This window comes from Amblyomma maculatum, chromosome 1 (genome assembly GCF_055883805.1).
Source record: "Amblyomma maculatum isolate TAMU_Amacu chromosome 1, ASM5588380v1, whole genome shotgun sequence".
NCBI classification, from domain to species: domain Eukaryota; kingdom Metazoa; phylum Arthropoda; class Arachnida; order Ixodida; family Ixodidae; genus Amblyomma; species Amblyomma maculatum.
Genome location: NC_139344.1, coordinates 233,126,339 through 233,143,606, shown reverse-complemented (window position 1 = coordinate 233,143,606; position 17,268 = coordinate 233,126,339). Strand labels below are relative to the sequence as shown.

The following is a 17,268-nucleotide window of genomic DNA, read 5'->3' as shown; positions in this document are numbered from 1 at the left end:
AAGGTAAAAGAAGAGGACAATGCATTTTTTTTTGCACCTAACACGGTCGCGCTGTGTTGCGCACTCATAGCTCCACCCTGAATGTAAAGGAAGAGCAGACGCACTTAAATGCCACCTACAAAAGCTGGTTCCACGATAGAACGCTTTCTTGCTTTCCTGTTATTCTTTTCACAACAGCTTCTTTTGACAACACCGAAAATGGCCCAAACGTAATGTGCTTGATTATCCCCGACACCGCATGTGGTTGCGTCTTTTCGTTTTCTTTATGTCCTCAAGAAAACTTGCTCGAGGAGAAAGAAACTTTCTTATGGGAAAAACGAGTTGGTCGTGCGAAGTACGCCCGAGTAAGCACGCGAACACGCGGTTCGAGGAAACAAACTCCATCCCCTCAAAACGGATTGTGCAAGATGAAGACTTGGCAAGCCGCAGGCGTTCGAAATTGTGCAGGCTCGTGTTTGGCTCCCTCAGACACTGGAAATAATGAAGGAGACGCTGGAATAGTAAGAGGGACACAGTTCTTCTCGGGTCGAAAAGCGCTAGTAATAGCTGAGGATTCGATAGCGTTCACATGTCCCTCACACTGCATGGACAGAAGAAAGGCCTCATTTCGCGCCCAACTGGGTAATCGGCCAGAGGTCTGTTTTTGACCGAGTATGACAGCAGGTCGAATCAAATTTTCGCTTGTAATTTCCTAACTCGTTCTTCGTAGTCACACCAAGCAGCTAAGCCTATGGTCATTTAAACAATACTAGAATGGGGCCCCTTCTGGGTGGAGCTTTTAGGCAATTTTAAGTGAAAATTTCTCTTCAAGATTACCAAAATATTACAAAAATACCATTCACAAATTAATTTGTAATTTTCCCTCTGGTGTTTTTTATCTTTTAGGTAGCGGTATGAAGTGCTTTACGGAAATTCTCTGATATCACACGGGATGTTGATGCATTGCGCCGTTTAGTTAAAAACTACGCCTAGCAAATAATTTACGATTACCCTCGGGGTATTTATACCTCCAACAAAAAAAAAAAAAAAATTGCCGCTGATAACACTTCCAGACACCTTGGGACGTTAGTGCACTGTACAGTTTACAGTTCAGGAATACCTCTCTTCGCGCAGTTTCAATAGGCAAGACATATATTAATATGTAAAATCCAGCGGTTCACTTACAATTCGCCTTAAGGGTATGACGCGATAGCGACTTGCGGTTACATTACATCTGCTGGGGCAGCGATGTAGATAAGATCACAGTGGTGGCCGTCGAAGGTCGGTGCCACCCAAGACGGCAAAATAGAGAGGGCACGATGCACTTTGCTACTCAGCTAATTTTTACTTCCGCAATTTATTTAGTTTTCATTTAAACAGATTCTTGTTAGAGCACAGTCGTTAGAAATGGCCCGACAACGCCGACGGCGATATTGCCGGCTTTTCTTAGGCAAGAAACCCTTATGCTATTATGAAATAGGTGAGGCATATTTTGTCAAATTTCCTTGATTTTGTCGGCTCTGCGCAACTAGGTTGTTTGCTCCGGTAGAGGGTGGAAGTCCTGGAAGCGACCGCAGGAAGTCGAGTATCAAACAAAGAAAAATGCGTGAATAGTTAGACTAGGCTGAATCTAGCGAACAACATTATACACTCTAAGAAAAAGAAACTGTTTTACAAATAGATTTGAAACGCGATCAAATTACCGTTTGTATCCCCCATCTATCAGAACTATTTGTTGCAGAGCAACTCCTGCTGGTCCTGAAACCTTTCGAGCATTTTGTCCACGAAAGCGGGCCAAGTCTGAAGTTCACCAGACTTAGTGACACCCAACTGCGTTCCGGTGCAGTTCAAGTATTCTGGCTGTCAATTACAAAGCCAAGAATAATAATAATTCGCACTGGCTGACCTTCATAATTGTAGTAACGTCCTCTACAACACAGTAAAAACGTTTTAGCTAATGCGTGTAAGACAGTGGACCAGTGGACAAGCCACCGAGTTCAGCTGACTAACGTGCCAAGTCTTAGCAATCCTTTGAAGGAACAGGCAGGTATAATCAAAAGGAAATATTGCACTCCTACGGAAAGCGAGAACCTTGTGAACATAGTAATTATTGCCATATTAAGAGGTCAACGTAAATGCGTTAGACCACATAAGCAAACTAGGTTTGACACTAATTTACAGATTCCAAAGCCTGTCGAAAAGATGATCACATTTTAGGCGGGCATGTCTTGTGCACACACTCAACATGATCTTTAAAGAAGTGATCATGATACATCGGGTGTCGAAATGGCAGGCTCGGCGGGCAAGTACGGAAGAAAGTGACGCCTTTCACACGGTGACCTTCGTGCCGCCTTTTTTTTTTTCCTTTAATGGCTCATGTTCGCGGCCACGATCGTGTCCGTCCGTAACGCTTTAGTTTGATGACGTCATGAGTGGTGTGGTGTAGTATGTTGTACCTTGAAATAAATGATGACGTCATCAATGGTGTAGTATGTCGTGCCTTGACAATAACGATGACGTCATCAGTGGTGTAGTATATCGTGTCTTGAAATGCGTGTGACTATGACGTCATCACATGGTGACGTCACCGACCGTGACTCCATGACTGGGTATGATGTCGTCATGACGTCAAATCCGGCCATGACGTCAGTCACGTCACTACTAGTGATGACATCACCAGGCGATTCACGCTTATACGAAGCTGACTCCGCTGAGCGTTCGATCCAAGCGTACGTGCGGCGCCTTTCATTTGGCACTTCCTCGAACGCTGCACCACACAGCATACAGAAGCAGACCCTATAGTACAGCAGGCATTAGCGGCGTTTCAAATTGGTTTGCAGGAAAGGAAAGGTGCAGTACCTGTCACAATTCTCCGCGGACACCTTCCAAGCCGTAAGGAAAAGGAGGAAGGTGGGAGTGAAAAAAGAGAGAAAGAGGTGCCGCAGTGGAGGGCTTCGGATCACCGCGCAACAGATGCTTTCGCCTCATCGCACTTTAGTGGTCCAAAGTGCCCCCTAGATGTTTTTTTTTTTTTTTTTTTTTTTTCAGTGCTTGAAGTTGTGAACAATGCTTTGAATTTGTGGAGTACGGCGGCAGGCCTGCAAGGGACGCTGAAAAAGTGCAAGGTGCACTGCGAGAAGCCATACCGCCCGTATTGTAGCAGTATTAGATAGGAACTTTACATTATTGAGCACTAATATGTCGCTCCATACAGCTAAGAACTGTATCATCGCTTTTGCTTCCGCTCTACTTAATTGCGGCGAAGTGGGCCCCGTGAGACCGTTCATATGTAATGGTGCGCCATAACTTTAGCAGTGACATTTAACATCGCTGCTTATGAGCTTCCATGACGACAATTGAATAAAATGGAAAGAAATGAAAGGTAGCTGGTGCTCGACGAGCCGGCATGCATGTCGCGCCACAATTGAAACACTGCTTACTACAAAAAAAAAAAAAAAAAAAAAAAGAAGAAAGAAAACGCTGAGCTGTGCAATGCACTCAGCACAAAAAAATGTTCAGCTAGTCCGATGAACGATTAGCACTTGCCCAATTGCCCAATAACGAAGCAGTTGCATCCGACATCAACGAGAGAGAAAGCACAGGGCTAAGCAAGCCGGGTAAATGTGGACCGAATAGAATCTGGTTAACATACGCTGCTGCTGAAAGTCGTAAGCAATTGCGCTTAGAATACTTCTGAAACGCATGAAATCATACTTTTCAGAAGGAAGTAGTTTCCTGACAGTTTAAATACAGGTCAGGTGTCAGTGTGCCATTTAGGGCCAACATAGGCCTATTGTATCCAAGCCAAATATGTCTCAAGAGCATGAAGTTTTTTTTTACAGGATGACACCTGCTATCTCACGGAGCAGGCTAGTCCGCAGTGATCCACTTTCCCGCTCGTAGAAACGCCCTCTTCAGCGTAGCCAAATGTATAGCGCAGTTGATGAAGGGCTGCAATTTAGTTTATTTGTCAACAGGACATGTCCCAAGAGTTCGACAGTTTCTCCTTCAACGTCGAGAACGTGCAGTTCGATTATCTGAAGAAAATTTTATTACCAAGTGACACCGCACACTTCACGATGCTAATGATTAGCTGTATACTTAAAATTCGGAATAGTACGCCTGGCCCTGCTAGAAAACAACTTAAGCGGTAATTTGCGACCACTGAGCCTCGCGTGTTAAGGGACAATATTTCTTCACTCCTCTTACAATCACACGCCAAGGTTAATATCCTGCCAGTTGTTCTCCAGGACTGGAAGTGGTAGGTTCCAAACCTGACACTTCCTTTCTGGATGACCACCAGAGTCGCCCTCCAAGGGCGACTCCGGTGGTCATGCTCAGTGATGAAGAGGCAAATGCAGATGGAGACAGCGCATTGCACACGGCGACCACTGCACAACCGCTCCACGTTTTCACCCTCCCGTTATTTGAGGCTGTCGTGCAACCACAACGCAGATGAGGCAAGCACCTTAGCCTCGTCTACAGGTGCTGCTGCAACCTCCTTATTACCCCGGTGTCCAGCTGGCTATGTTCTGTGGTGCACCTGGTGTTATTCTGCTACAGTGGGTCGTGGTTCCCCGGCTCTTCCTGGAGCGCACGAGAGCCAGGTGCACAAACCGCAGCATTTTCAACCACCAGTGGGGTCTTGTCAGAAGGCCAGCGAGTCCAGCAGCAGCACGGCTGAGTGGCGGTCGGTTCACAACTTCTTACCCGTCTTCTCTGGCGTCGGAAAGTGTAGAAGGCGCTAGGGCACTACGCGCATCAACAGGGTCGCCTTGTGGTGGAAGATTTCTACACCATCCTGAGCTAGATGTTGGGGCATCATGGCGAGTTCTTCTACGCCTCCGGTGATGTGGAGATCTGTTCGCGGAAACACAGCTAGCATGCACACACGCAGGTCTGCCGAGGGAAGAGTGCCGCCAGCGGTATTCTGAGTAAGATCTTCAAGCAGGACAAATCGTTGCGCTCCTTTAATAGTGTACAAGGCTGATGAAACGAGCCCACTATGTGCCCCCAAGATGACATTGGTCGTAATTCTGCTGAGTTGTCTGGTATTATGGTCGAGAACAAGGAAGGCGATGCGGTCACCCTCACAGCGATGAGGGTGCACACGAAGGTCTTCCGAGAGGCAATTGATATCAGCAGTAGCGTGGTGAGATCTCTCAGAAAGGCTTCGAGTTGTTCAGCGTCTTCGATTGTGTTGAAGGCTGGTGACACAGGCACACGAGGTGTCTTCAGAACGGGGCATGTCGCAATTCTGTGCAGTCGAATGTCAGTTTGACCGAGAAACAAAATTGCAATGCGGTCGCATTCGCAGCGATCACGGTGCAAGCTGTGTGCAACGGGCGCCGTTATGCGCCTGGTGTGGTTGACTATACGACGTGATTCCCGTCGTCGACTTCAGTTTCGACCAGATGTTCATGCCAGTCAGTGCGCTCGTGTATATTGTCGGAGATTTCAATTTTTTAGATCCTGGCAAAGAGCCGATTGTTATCTTCAAGACCGGTGGTGCCTCAGTGCTTGGAGGAAGAGTAGTATGATCTTCACAGCTTTATAGTAAAGCGGAACGCCTGTTATTTCAGCACGGAGGTAGCACATTTCTTCGTAGGCGTACAGCCACTGGCCATCTAATAAACGCCCATTATCTCTAAATAAACATGTACGGGGCGTCCGAGCTTCATGCCACTAATACTTGTTTTGGTGACGCGCTCTTGACATCAGTCTCTAGTAGGGTAGGAACAGTGGGCTTAACCATAGGCTCCCATGCAGCGCCAAGCTCCGATGAGGACTCTGTGGCTGTGCGATGTGTAGCGCAGCCTTCTCTGAAGACCTCCAGCGTCGTTGGTGTACCTTTCATCTCGTACTGAGGCATCACGTGGTTAGTCTAGACTTGGAGAAAATCTGGGGCAACTTCTGTCGCTAAAAACAGCTGTAACGCAGGCCTTGGGGTGAAAGATGTAGGTCTTGTGGTAAGAGACAAGCCTGAGCGGGCGCGAAACCTTTGCTTGCGCCGAAAACGTCTCGAAGACTGGCCTATGCCACGTGGCGCACGAGCTCTTGTTATCTTCCTCCAACTTGGAGAGGCATTTAGATGCTGATATTGTGGGCTGTTTGAACTCTGCATAGACAGCGGAACTGCCCCAGTTGTACTGACGTTACATAGCTATCAATGTCGGTGTTAGGTTTCTTCATTAATTTTTATAATTAGCTTATTATAATATGTCATTGAAAATAAAACAGTTTGAGTGTCTTAAATATGGCGAAAAAATTCGAACCTTCTTTTAGAGCGAAAATTTGATAGTAGTCATGACAGAATTCGTATATTATCTTTTATGCTTAGCGCGTCAAAGTAATTATTGCGTTACTGACGGATGTAATTCAGGAATCAAGAATATGACAATCCGCGCATTTTAATTTAACTGCTTTATTCTCATTACTACCATGATTGTGCAGACTTCGACCTCGGACAACGTACTAGTAGGGAGGGCGTATAAAAATCTTAGTTTAGAATCCGCGCTTAAAGTAATTTGCACAATTACTTGGCAATTCAGAACCTACCCGCAGCAGTGGCTCAGCGTCTACGGCGCTCAGCTGACCAGTGCGAGTTTGGAGTTGTGCCCTCCCTCCCGCCTGCTACATTTCGGTAGAGAAGGTCAAAATTAAAAAAAAATAAAAAAAAGCTACTGTGTATCAAAATTTCGGTACCCGTGCAACGGCCTGGCACTGGTATAGCTTTGAGTGTAAAAGTCTAATAATAGACCTATTTATTCAGAGTTTATTAAATGAATAACTGACATTACATTGTATGTGCATGTTTGCTTTTAAGGCAAACTGCACCCATGCCTGGTTTAGTGGAGGACAGGCTATTCGTGATATTCTCTTCAGCAAGGAAGAAGTTGAAAAGAGGAGGAATAAGCGTAAGAAGGGCAGCCTCGGAAGAATATAGGGACTAACATGGGCATATGGTGGGCATGCGTTCCTGCAGCATTGCACGCAGAGCAGAGTCGGGGCGTGAGTTTTTATTTACGACATTTTATTGTGCCAGTGGTAGCGTAGCCTTAGAGGGTTTCCCCGGAAAAATACGGCTTCGTGGGAAGCACGTAGCCCCAGCACGTTTCTAGGGCTCGATAAAAAGCGCAAAGTGCGTCGCAATTCTGGCTCACCAACACGGCCTTGCGCAGCCAGTTTTCTGCAGCGACGGGGTCCTTCTTGTCAAGCGCCAACATGGCCAGGTGAAAGTAGGCCCGCTCATCCCGCTTCCCACTGTGCACAACTTTCTCCAGCCTGAAAGCAGAATGGGCGGGGAGCTCAAGGGTCCGTAGACCAAGCTCTGAAACTGTAAGGTAGGCAGATTTACGTAGAGGAGCACATCGTAGAAAGAAATACCGAATGACGGTTTCTCGCATAATAGGAAGGGGTGAGGAGAATCAGTTGCCCATTCGCATATCATGACACATATCCCGAACTGGACGAAGGTTCAGGTGAGGCTTCAGATTTTGATCTGGCCTAGGCACCACTCTAAATAAGCTTTAAATTCGTCCTGCTTGTGTGAGTGTCTTGAGAATAATCGTTATCTGCCACATTGCGCACGAGTTTAGGCAACAAAAGGTTTAGAAGTGCACGTACCTCCTGCGTTCGTGCTGTGAGCATGAGTACTTGATTGAATTCAGCGAGCTTGTTTGAATCCAAACAAGCTCGCTGATCAAAATGCTACAACTATAGGCAGAGTTGGCCTGTACGCCACATACAAGGCTCAAGTCAAACTCCTTTGCTCTTTAGATACTATTTGTGGTGCACGAAAATATTTCTCAATAGTCGTTTTAAATTAACGGAAGCTTTAAAACCTGTTTTAGCTTGTGTTAACTGCCTACATCGCATCGTGAGCCACTGCAGTGCACACAGTTAGGAGAAAGAGGGAGAGGAGAGAGAGGAAAAATGGCGGATTCGCCCAACGAAAGCTGTCAGATGGGTCCTCAGATCACGGCTCACGTAGGCGGTTGCGGAGAGGTTTGTTAATGAAGTCTTATGTCTAACCAAGGTGAGTGAGATGAAAAGACACTATGTGGCTGGCGGGTACTAGTGCAGCGAACTGCGCTGCGCCAGTAGCTTTGTTTTTCCATTTATTTATTTTCTCCAGTCCGAACTAAGATAGAAGTGAGCAGTGAGAAACAAAAAGAACAGCAACGATAACAAGACAAAACAGTCATGGTGGGCTGCATACTGATACGAGATGAGGTTTGCGAAGGATGCCTAAACAAGTGAGATGGCAGTACTTAAAAATTATATAAACAGATACGAAACACTCGACCTGGCGGCTTATATGCAGATTCAACAGACATAGTTCTAGCGCTTTAGACAGGGACGAAGGGAGCACATAGTCACCGTAAGCGCTAGTGGTGTCTGCCCACACTAGCGTTTATGGTGTCTGTGTTCTCCCTTCGTCCCTGTCTAAAGCGCTAGGACTATGTCTGTTGAATTTAACACCAACTGGCCCAACTTTCTGCGTTAAAGGCTTATATACAGAGTCGTCCACTGTTAGTGCGAACACGCGAGCAAGCGGTCGCTCTCTTTAAAGCGCCATTGCGTCTGATCCGGCCGCACATTGAAGCGCAATGACAGGCCATGCAAAGCATCGCCGCCAGGTCCCTCCGCGTCTGCGTCACTTTCATGGCGCTTTCAAGACAACGACGGCCTGCTCGCGTGTTTGCAATAACAGTGGACGCGCGTGCACATGCACACATGCGCGGCCCCATGCACGCAAGCGCGATGAAGGAATTAAAGAACTGGGGAAATATGAATGTATAAGCTAGGATGTGCATCCTTTATAGTGTTACCTTTCATTCGCCATTTTCTTCTGGCTTGCAGTCCCTGCTTCCTGAAGAAGCAAAGCAGAATTGAGGAGGGCATGCTGAAAAAAACAAAAACAAAAAAAAAAAAAAACAACGGAAATACAACATTTTAATCCTTGCGGTGAAACGGAACGTCGTGACACCATATCCATGGCGCGATGCATTGTTCCACTATTGGCATTTTGTTATTCCCGCACATGAATTGCCTCTCCTTCTTGGGATGCTCGGCACTGCAAGTTGCCGATTTTTGAAGGTGAGCACGTGGTTTCAGATTTCATTCAAGTAATTTACACGCACTAGCTGTGTTGCGATGGTGATAGGACGAATCACCAGAGGAAAGTAATTATCAGCGTTAAAAGAACAAGGTTCTCCAGGGGAAAGACAAGAATGAGGTTAGAAGTGGTTGTATAGCTGCGAACAGAACGCGAAACAAATCAAGGACGCAGCAGCAATCACCAACGCACCTCGTGGTCAGGATCAAGTTCTAGAGCACGATTGAACAACGCCATAGCCTCATCGTTGCGGCCTTGGTCCATGAGAATGACTCCCAGCTGTGAAAAAAAAAAAAAAAAATGTAGCGCATGAAATATGAGAAAAAATATGGCAGACACCATAAGATGGTGTGCAATAATCATTTGCGTTTTAGGAAGTACAAAACGGCCTGTTAACCTTCTCGTAATTCCGAGCGAGGAAAGCTAGTTGAAAAAGGTAGTTAGTTCACGCAGGTGGACCAAAGACTGAACTTGTATGGCCAAACCTGACCCAGTCACATTCTTTTCGACATAATTTGTCGTTTCTGCGCTTTAAACAAAGCTGGACCTCGTGAAAAATGAATACAGATAACGAAAGAGGAAAGCTGACAAGGTAAATAGACAAATGGTAAGCACACTTATCCCCTTTGTAGTGTCAAAGGCCTAGCTTTTGACTATGAAAATATTCTGTGGAATCTGAAAAAAAAAAAAGAACATAATAAACCCGCTGAAAGTACTTACATTGTAGTACAGGTCTGGATTGTTCTCATCTAATTCTAAAGCTCTTTCGTACATAGCCTCTGCTTCTTTTGTTCTGCAAAAAGAAAAAAGAAAAAAGAAAGGAATGCGTTGAAGGGCCTTACAGAATGGTGCGACCAACAACAGAATTTCCGCTTACCTATTCATGCGAAGCAAGAAATCTCCCCTGTTCAAGTAGGCGTCCGTGAAGTCAGACCGAAGGCTGATTGCCTGTTGGTACAGCTGTAACGAAGCGCGTACTCAATGAGTCGGCGAAGTTGTCTTGCGAGCTCATGGTTAAACATACACGAAGTGAGGGCCTTAGGCACAAGGAACAGTGAGAATAGGATTAGTATGCTGTGAAATGAGTCACTGGCAATAACACATACATGAAAAAAGAGAACTATTCACAGAATGGTACGTGTACTGCTACAATTAGAGGCTAAAGCTGTTGGTGCGTTTGTACTTCCTTACCTTGTCGGCTTCTTCCACCCGACTGCTGTTTTGCGCTATCAAGAAAGCAAAGTTTAGGTACACTTGAAGATGGCTGGAAGTGACCCGTGCAAGGATTGGAGATTGGCTGGACTCAGGCTTTGGCAGGAGGCTGAGGGCCTGAAGGAAGGGTGGAGGAAAGCACACAGTGGCCATGCGTTGGTCATAGCGAGCTCGCATGTGCATTTATTGTCAAAATGAAGCACAAAGAACGGGACAGAAATGGGTGAAAGGAAAACGAGAACACAGTGATCGCGTATTTGATTACATCCGATCATATGCATGCTCAGTTTGAATGGTTTTCAGCATCTCTTTAAAATCATGTTTGGTCATGAGTCACAGACCTGGTCGACCACAGCACTTGTTTTTATATTTGCAAAAAAAAAAAAAAAAAAAAAGAGAGAAACGAAACAATGGCGCGACCCCAATGCGGCGACGAATATCGAGCTCGTTGAAACCTATCCGTTGATGGCACTCACGCCTGCTTATCACGATGGCATAACCCCGCCGCGGTGGCGCAGTATTTAAGATGCCCGGTTACTGAACCGGAGTACCCGTGTTCGAACAATACCGACGGCGGCTGCGTTTCGATGGAGGCGGAACGGACATGCATCCGTGTTCTTTGCGATGCCAGTGCACGTTAAAGATCCCCAGGTGGTCGAAATTACTCCTTAGCCCTCCACTACGGAACGTTTTGTATTTTTCCCGTTTTCGCTCCCACCTTCCTCCCTTCCCTTACGGCGCCGTTCAGGTTTCTACGGAAACGTGTGACAGATACCGCGCCTTTCCTTTCCTATAAATCAGTTTACAATTTAACGTAGGCTGTGGTACGCCCTGGTGCTATTTATTGCTCGATCTCAGTGCATGTTAGACATCCACAGATGGTCGAATTTACTCCGCAGCCCTCCACTGCTGCACTTCTTTATATCTTTTCGGTTTAACTCCCACCTTCCTCCCTTCCCTTAAGGCGCGGCTCAGGTGTCCACGTGTGGTACGTGCTGTTTTTCTATGCGATGTATTGCTCAAGGTGAAATTGCGGAATAATGCGACGTTGCAGTAGAGCTCCCGCTCTAACATTTTATGCAATCCTGTCAAGAAGCACACATGATGCTCAGACAACACAGACACGTTGCTGGATAATTGGTGCACAAAGACAGGTAACGACAAGCGCTCGTCCTGCCCGGACTTCGATTTTGGTTTCAGAATGTTTACCATTTTAAAGTGCCTCGGGCTATTAGGGGCACCGTAGTGGAGGGCTCCGGATAATTTCAACCACCGGGGCTTTACATTGCGCTGACATCGCACATCACACGGGCACCTTGCTTTTCGCCTCCATCGAAAAGCGGCCGCCGTATCCGGGATTTGATCCCGCGTCCTTGGGCACAGCAGTCGAGCGCCCTAACCACTGATCTACAGCGGTCGGACACAATGGGGGAAAAATACTGAAGATGTCAAATGAGTGGGCGACCATATATTACAGATACCGTTAGACTGCTGAATTTTACCTGCATGATATTAAATGAAACATGAAAGATCAAAGCCTTACCTTTACAAAGGCAGCTTCAGCTTTTTCGTAGTGACGCATTGTCGTCAGCACTCTTCCTAGGTTAAGATGGCCCCGAATGTCGTCAGGCTCAGCCCTGCAACCAAAACATTCCAGCTGGTGTAACTATACGACGCCACGGTACAGGTTTTGGGTAAAATGAGATTATTAAAACACAATATATTTTTTCTGCCCTCAAACGCCGTCCTAATTCGTTCGGCTAGTCAGGATAAACAAGTGCTTTCAATAGAGCTGTCATTCATGACCCTAGTGGCAACACTTAGTGCAGTGCGCATTACGGACGATTTACAAAATCAATCCTGCGACCACGCGCGCTTCACGGCGACAGCGCTGAATTTGCAGAGCAGGTCGCATTGTGGTCTACACACAATATCTTGAAACAAGCTTCGAAGCAGTCAAAAGGTCGCTAGACGCACACTGCGCAAAAGCACCAGAGACGGCAGTAGACACTGTCAAACATTAAAACTAAATAAGCATCGTCGAGGTGCCAGGACCCCAGGACTACGAAGCAGGGTAACATCTCTAAGCGTATCCCTGCAGGCTTGTAGAGGTTATGCGCGAGGTATTGTGGCGAGGACCGCTGAAAGTGCGTAGTTGTTATGACTGAAATGCTTGCCGTTACCTATATTCCAAGTTTTTTTTTTTTTTTAAATCCATGCTATATTGCATTCCTTCTATAGCAGCCCGTATGTTAGTTGATAGCAGTTTTGACTCAAAATAGCGACACACATGGCAACGGTGCGAATTCAATTTTCGGCAGGAAGTTGCCTGAGGCCAAGATAGAAGGGGTGGTGGGGGGGGGGGGGGGGGAGAAATTTGTGAGTGGGCTACGTGTGTCTCCCAATAGCCGCGCCGGCACGACAGCCGTGCATCGGATAACACCGTGTTATTTCAGCGCACTACGCATCCGTCAGCCGTCACTGGACTGCGGCAAACGTCTGTGTTTAGTTTCGGCGATGTGGTGGAATGCAGTTATAGCCTCTCTAAAACGCGGCAGTGGCTGGAATTAGTCGCAGTGGCGGTTGCGCCCAAGTTGGAATAACGCGCTCGCACACGCGCGGCTGCTGCCATGTTGTTGTAATATTGTTAGGCGTTGCACGGCGGCATTGGTCCCAACGTTTGAATGCAAGCCATCCGTAGGCCTTTGATTCATTCTTCCCGGTAGTATTCAAAAGAGCGATTCACATGCGCCACTGCACGGCAGCACCACTAAACACAGAGTTTGCGTGAGCGCGCACAACGATGTACCTCATAACATGACTCACATATTCAAAGGAAATCTGTACAGGTCTCAAAACTGAAACAGAAAAGGTACCGCTGGCGGGCCTTTGATACAAGCAGGCCCGTCTTTGACTGCTAATAAATGAATAGTTCGACTAAAGTAACTTTATTTCAAGGTGGAGGTTCAGATTAATAAGTAGAGTTCTTTATAACAATTAGGGATATGCGGCAAATTTCAACGATGAAGGCGTAGAGAATAAAAAAGACAATTCAAACATATTCCGATGAAAAGAAAACGTCATTATGATCATTGTTGCCCCCATGTGAATAGAGCGTGCAAAACAGCAGGGAATAATAGGACTGTGGCAGCCCGCTTGAGCGCTAATAGCTGCGCGAAATTGGGCACGCAGTGCCAATGTCCTGGAGAGAGCTGACGAATATCAGAACTGTCCATCTTGCTATAATCATATCGTATTTCGAAAGCTTCGTTCATACACCAGAAAAGATGTTTAAAACAAAGTTACTGCAATTAAAATTGCAAAATATTTTATTGTTGCTCTGCGGTTTTCCACCTGAAGTGCTTGTAGTCAGTAGCTCCGGAGTGTGGGGAATTGAATCAGGGTAGACTAAAAACACAGTTCATTGATTTAAGCGAGAAAAAAGAATATAAAATTTTTAGTCGTTCAGACTGGGTCAATTTTATAAACTATTAGCTCATGCCTATTAGCTCATGCATACCCGGCGGAAGCACTTGACCACTGAAATTATAAGCGACGCGAGACTTAAAAAAAAAAAGAGCGGAATAACATATTTCTGATTACCATAATTCAATATTGCTGATCGCTTTGCGGCTAGCCCCCTCAATGGACGTCCAATTCACTTCTTGACTCGCGCTAGCTTCTTTTGTAGTTTGAAAAATAGCCGCAGGGAATGTCATATTCGACTTGTCACAATGCAACATTTTATCGATCAATACGCTGGGATCGCTACTGATCTATCTTTTTGTTAGAACTGATGCTTGGGCGAGTTGGTATGCCATTTTCTGAAGAACTGCGCGACTTGGACAAGGACGGAAGGAAGACAACACGGACAGGCGCTGACTTGCAACTGAAGTTTATTGCTCGGAACGTGGTAATATATATATCAGGCTCCAAACAACAAGAGAAAACACAGAAGCGATACACATTTGATTAAACACTTGAAAACTCGTGTGATCTTTTTGTCCGCGACAAAGACAAAAAAAAAAAAAATTGAGCTGCTAATCATTCGATGCTTCAATGTGAGCGTGAACCCAGCCTTGCAGAGAAATATACTAGGCATAACCATGCGATACCTATTGCAATAAGAAGGCTCGAAAGGCTGTGATTAAGTTCAAGGTACAAATGGCAGAACAAGCCGCTGATGGCTGGAAATAATATTGCTGAAAAACAGAAGCGAATCATGGTTACCTGATCGCTCGAGTGTAGTGAGCGTGCGCTTCTTCGTATGCTCCAGAGGCTTCCAGGACTTGCCCAAGATTGTTCAACATTTTTGCATTACGTGGATTAACGCGCAGCGCCGATTGGTACAAGGCTTGTTCAGAAGACCTGGAAGAGGACGAAATCTCTGCAGCGAAACCGTAAGTCGAGTAGAACTATTTTAGAAGGCACAACTTTATTTTTATTTATTTATTTATTTATTTTTTTTTTTGGGGGGGGGGTCTAAAAACCGCGTTTGTGGCACAAATGCTAGTGTGTTAAAACCGCATACTTGTCTACGGGCTGAAACAGGAGCGCTAATGCACGCCAATGTAGTGACATAAACGCTAATGCGAATGCGTTGGAACTGTTCGAAGACAATCTTTGACTTCTTGGACTGCCAATACGGTATCTATAGCAGAGGGAAGTAGTCAGCGGGGCACAAAGTCGGTGGCAAAAGCAAAGCTGCATGGATACCTTAATCAAAAGAAAAGTAAGTCACGCTTTTCCTGGCATATCAAGTCGGCGGTTATCCGTAGCATTGATGACTGCTCGCAAAGTGGCGAACGGCAAACAACGCAGTATTCACTATATAGGCTATATGGACTATATTGGCTATTGAGCTCGCTGAATCAGCGCGGTGAGCTCGCAAAATGGGAACGGCAAGCTAGGAATTAAAAATCACTAAAGGGAAATTCAATGCAAAGTTAACTGAAATAACAGCAAAACCTGTTCAAAAAAAGAAAAAAGATTCGCGATGTCCAAACTTCATAATTTCGAGTGCTGAACTGAATGAGATTAGAAATACTAGTTAAGAAGCACATCTCATATTATTTTTTTTATATCGTGAGAAAAACACGCATCAAAAGTACCCAGAAATACGCCCGCAAGTAATCAGAAGTAGCTCTGTCAATGGTCCGCTCAGGGTTTTAATATATGATGAAAGTTCGCATAAATGGCTGCGCTTTCGTAAGAGTATTAAGCTTGTACTTCAACTTAAGAGAAACCTTGCCTTATTTCTTCTGTAAAGATATCAAAACCTGATATAAACACCCAACGCAGGGGAAAATAAGTGTGTTGCTCCATGTTCTTGGGTGATTACGTTGCAACACTTTAGTATAATCGAGAAAAGAAAATAGTGGCGCTTTAAAAAGGATTGCTTACGACTTTCCTTTTTTTTTTTCTCGTCAGGAAGAAAAAGGCAGCCCTCCATGAGGATTAATAGGAGACATATTTGAACTTCAATAAACACTCATCTCTTTTGCTACGATTCTACACGAAAGTGTTACAAAAGATATAAATTGCACGTGGCAAGAAAGCAACGAGAGCGCCGTATCAGCTACGCAACTCATGTCGCAAGCAGCAAAATGTACGGTAAAAAAAAAAAAAAGGGAGGGGGGGGAGGGGGGGGGGAGGGAGAGAAGTGCATTAAAGACAGGCTGTTTTATCCTCCAGAGGGTAGAAGAAAGAAAAGAAGGAAAAGGGAGCTAATGATGGGTGGACCCTTTCTTCGCGCCGTCTCGATCAGCTCATGTCGAGAAATACATTTTCTGTGCCCCAAAAAGAGGAGAAGCCAAAGCGGGCGGGGAGATGTAGTCCCGGAGACAACAGGAACAGTCGTGGCAAAGAAAAATAGATAATCAGAAAAAAAGAATAATACTAATAAAACGCTGAAAGAAGCAGGAACCAAATGAAGGAGGCGATATATATAAATAAATAAAAAAAAAGGTGGGCTCTAGGGATGAGCAGCGTGAACTCCTGATGCTGCTAAGTTTCGTACACTGCGCGGCACGGGTCCTCATACCGATCTTCACACGGCGGAAAAGTCTTGCGCTTATGTATTCCTGTCTGTCTAAACAAAGCCCCGCGTCGCCCGCCCAGCGCGTAAGACAACAATAAAAGGGCAGAGAGCCGAGCAGCCTCCAGGAAGAAGAAAAAAGAAACAAAAATGAAGAAGATGGCGTCGGTGCAGGAAGAAGGAAGTGTGTTCCAAAATGCTTAGGATTCCGCGAAAGATGACAATGATCGATTGTCCGGACCGGAGGCCTTCGATTTTGTGAAATCGATCCCCACGCTTGCATAATTCCTGGCCCACTCTTCTTCGCTCACTTCCCTTCTCTCTTTTTTCTTCTTCTTCCTCGGTGCCCTCTCCCACGGCGCCATCGGCTAAGCGTCGCTGCTCTTTGTTATCCTCTTTTCGAGCCACCTGGCTTCGGGCTGTGGAAAGTCGCGCCGCCATGTCCCCACCCCTCCCCTTCCGGGGCCAATTTTCAATGGTGATGACAACGAACACCAACAAAACCATGACGGGTTCAAAGAGCGGTGCCAGTACAACAAAAGAAAACGGCAGAGGAGGGAGGGCAATCAGAGACATGAAGGACCGGGGCTGGAGCAAAGAATGGTTAGGCAGTGTCGCGTTAGTTGAATCATGCCACTCAAAAGCATAGAGGACCAGGGGACTGATCCTGTTTGCCTGCCCGCGATGACGGTATAAAATCACGGTGCTCTTTCATATACCCGCTAGTTTACTTCTTCTTTTTGCTATTCTGTCTACGTGCTCGTGTTTGAGGGCCACACTTTGTTTCGTGGCAGTTTAGAGTGCGCGGAAGATGGAGAGTTTCATCGCAAAGGATGAAAGGGGCCTCGGAAATTTTGAGCGCCGCTGGAGTGGTGTGCGCACGCGAAACGTTTATTAGACATTCCTGAGTGCGTCGGAG

At 45.9% G+C, this 17,268-nt stretch overlaps 1 protein-coding gene across 4 annotated transcripts in view; it reads right to left on the bottom strand.

Moving 5' to 3' along the window:
• LOC146205895 (protein O-mannosyl-transferase Tmtc3-like) overlaps positions 1 to 17,268 on the bottom strand; it is a 431,454-nt gene that overhangs the window by 28,555 nt on the left and 385,631 nt on the right. For all 4 annotated transcript variants that reach the window (XM_084590561.1, XM_084590560.1, XM_084590562.1 and 1 more), the window contains 8 exons: positions 14,543 to 14,680; positions 11,856 to 11,949; positions 10,292 to 10,429; positions 9,978 to 10,060; positions 9,821 to 9,893; positions 9,293 to 9,379; positions 8,814 to 8,887; positions 7,143 to 7,263 (listed from right to left, as the gene is read on the bottom strand). In XM_084590561.1, coding sequence (XP_084446687.1) covers positions 7,143 to 7,263; positions 8,814 to 8,887; positions 9,293 to 9,379; positions 9,821 to 9,893; positions 9,978 to 10,060; positions 10,292 to 10,429; positions 11,856 to 11,949; positions 14,543 to 14,680 — 808 coding nt within the window. The remainder of the gene's footprint in view (positions 1 to 7,142; positions 7,264 to 8,813; positions 8,888 to 9,292; positions 9,380 to 9,820; positions 9,894 to 9,977; positions 10,061 to 10,291; positions 10,430 to 11,855; positions 11,950 to 14,542; positions 14,681 to 17,268) is intronic.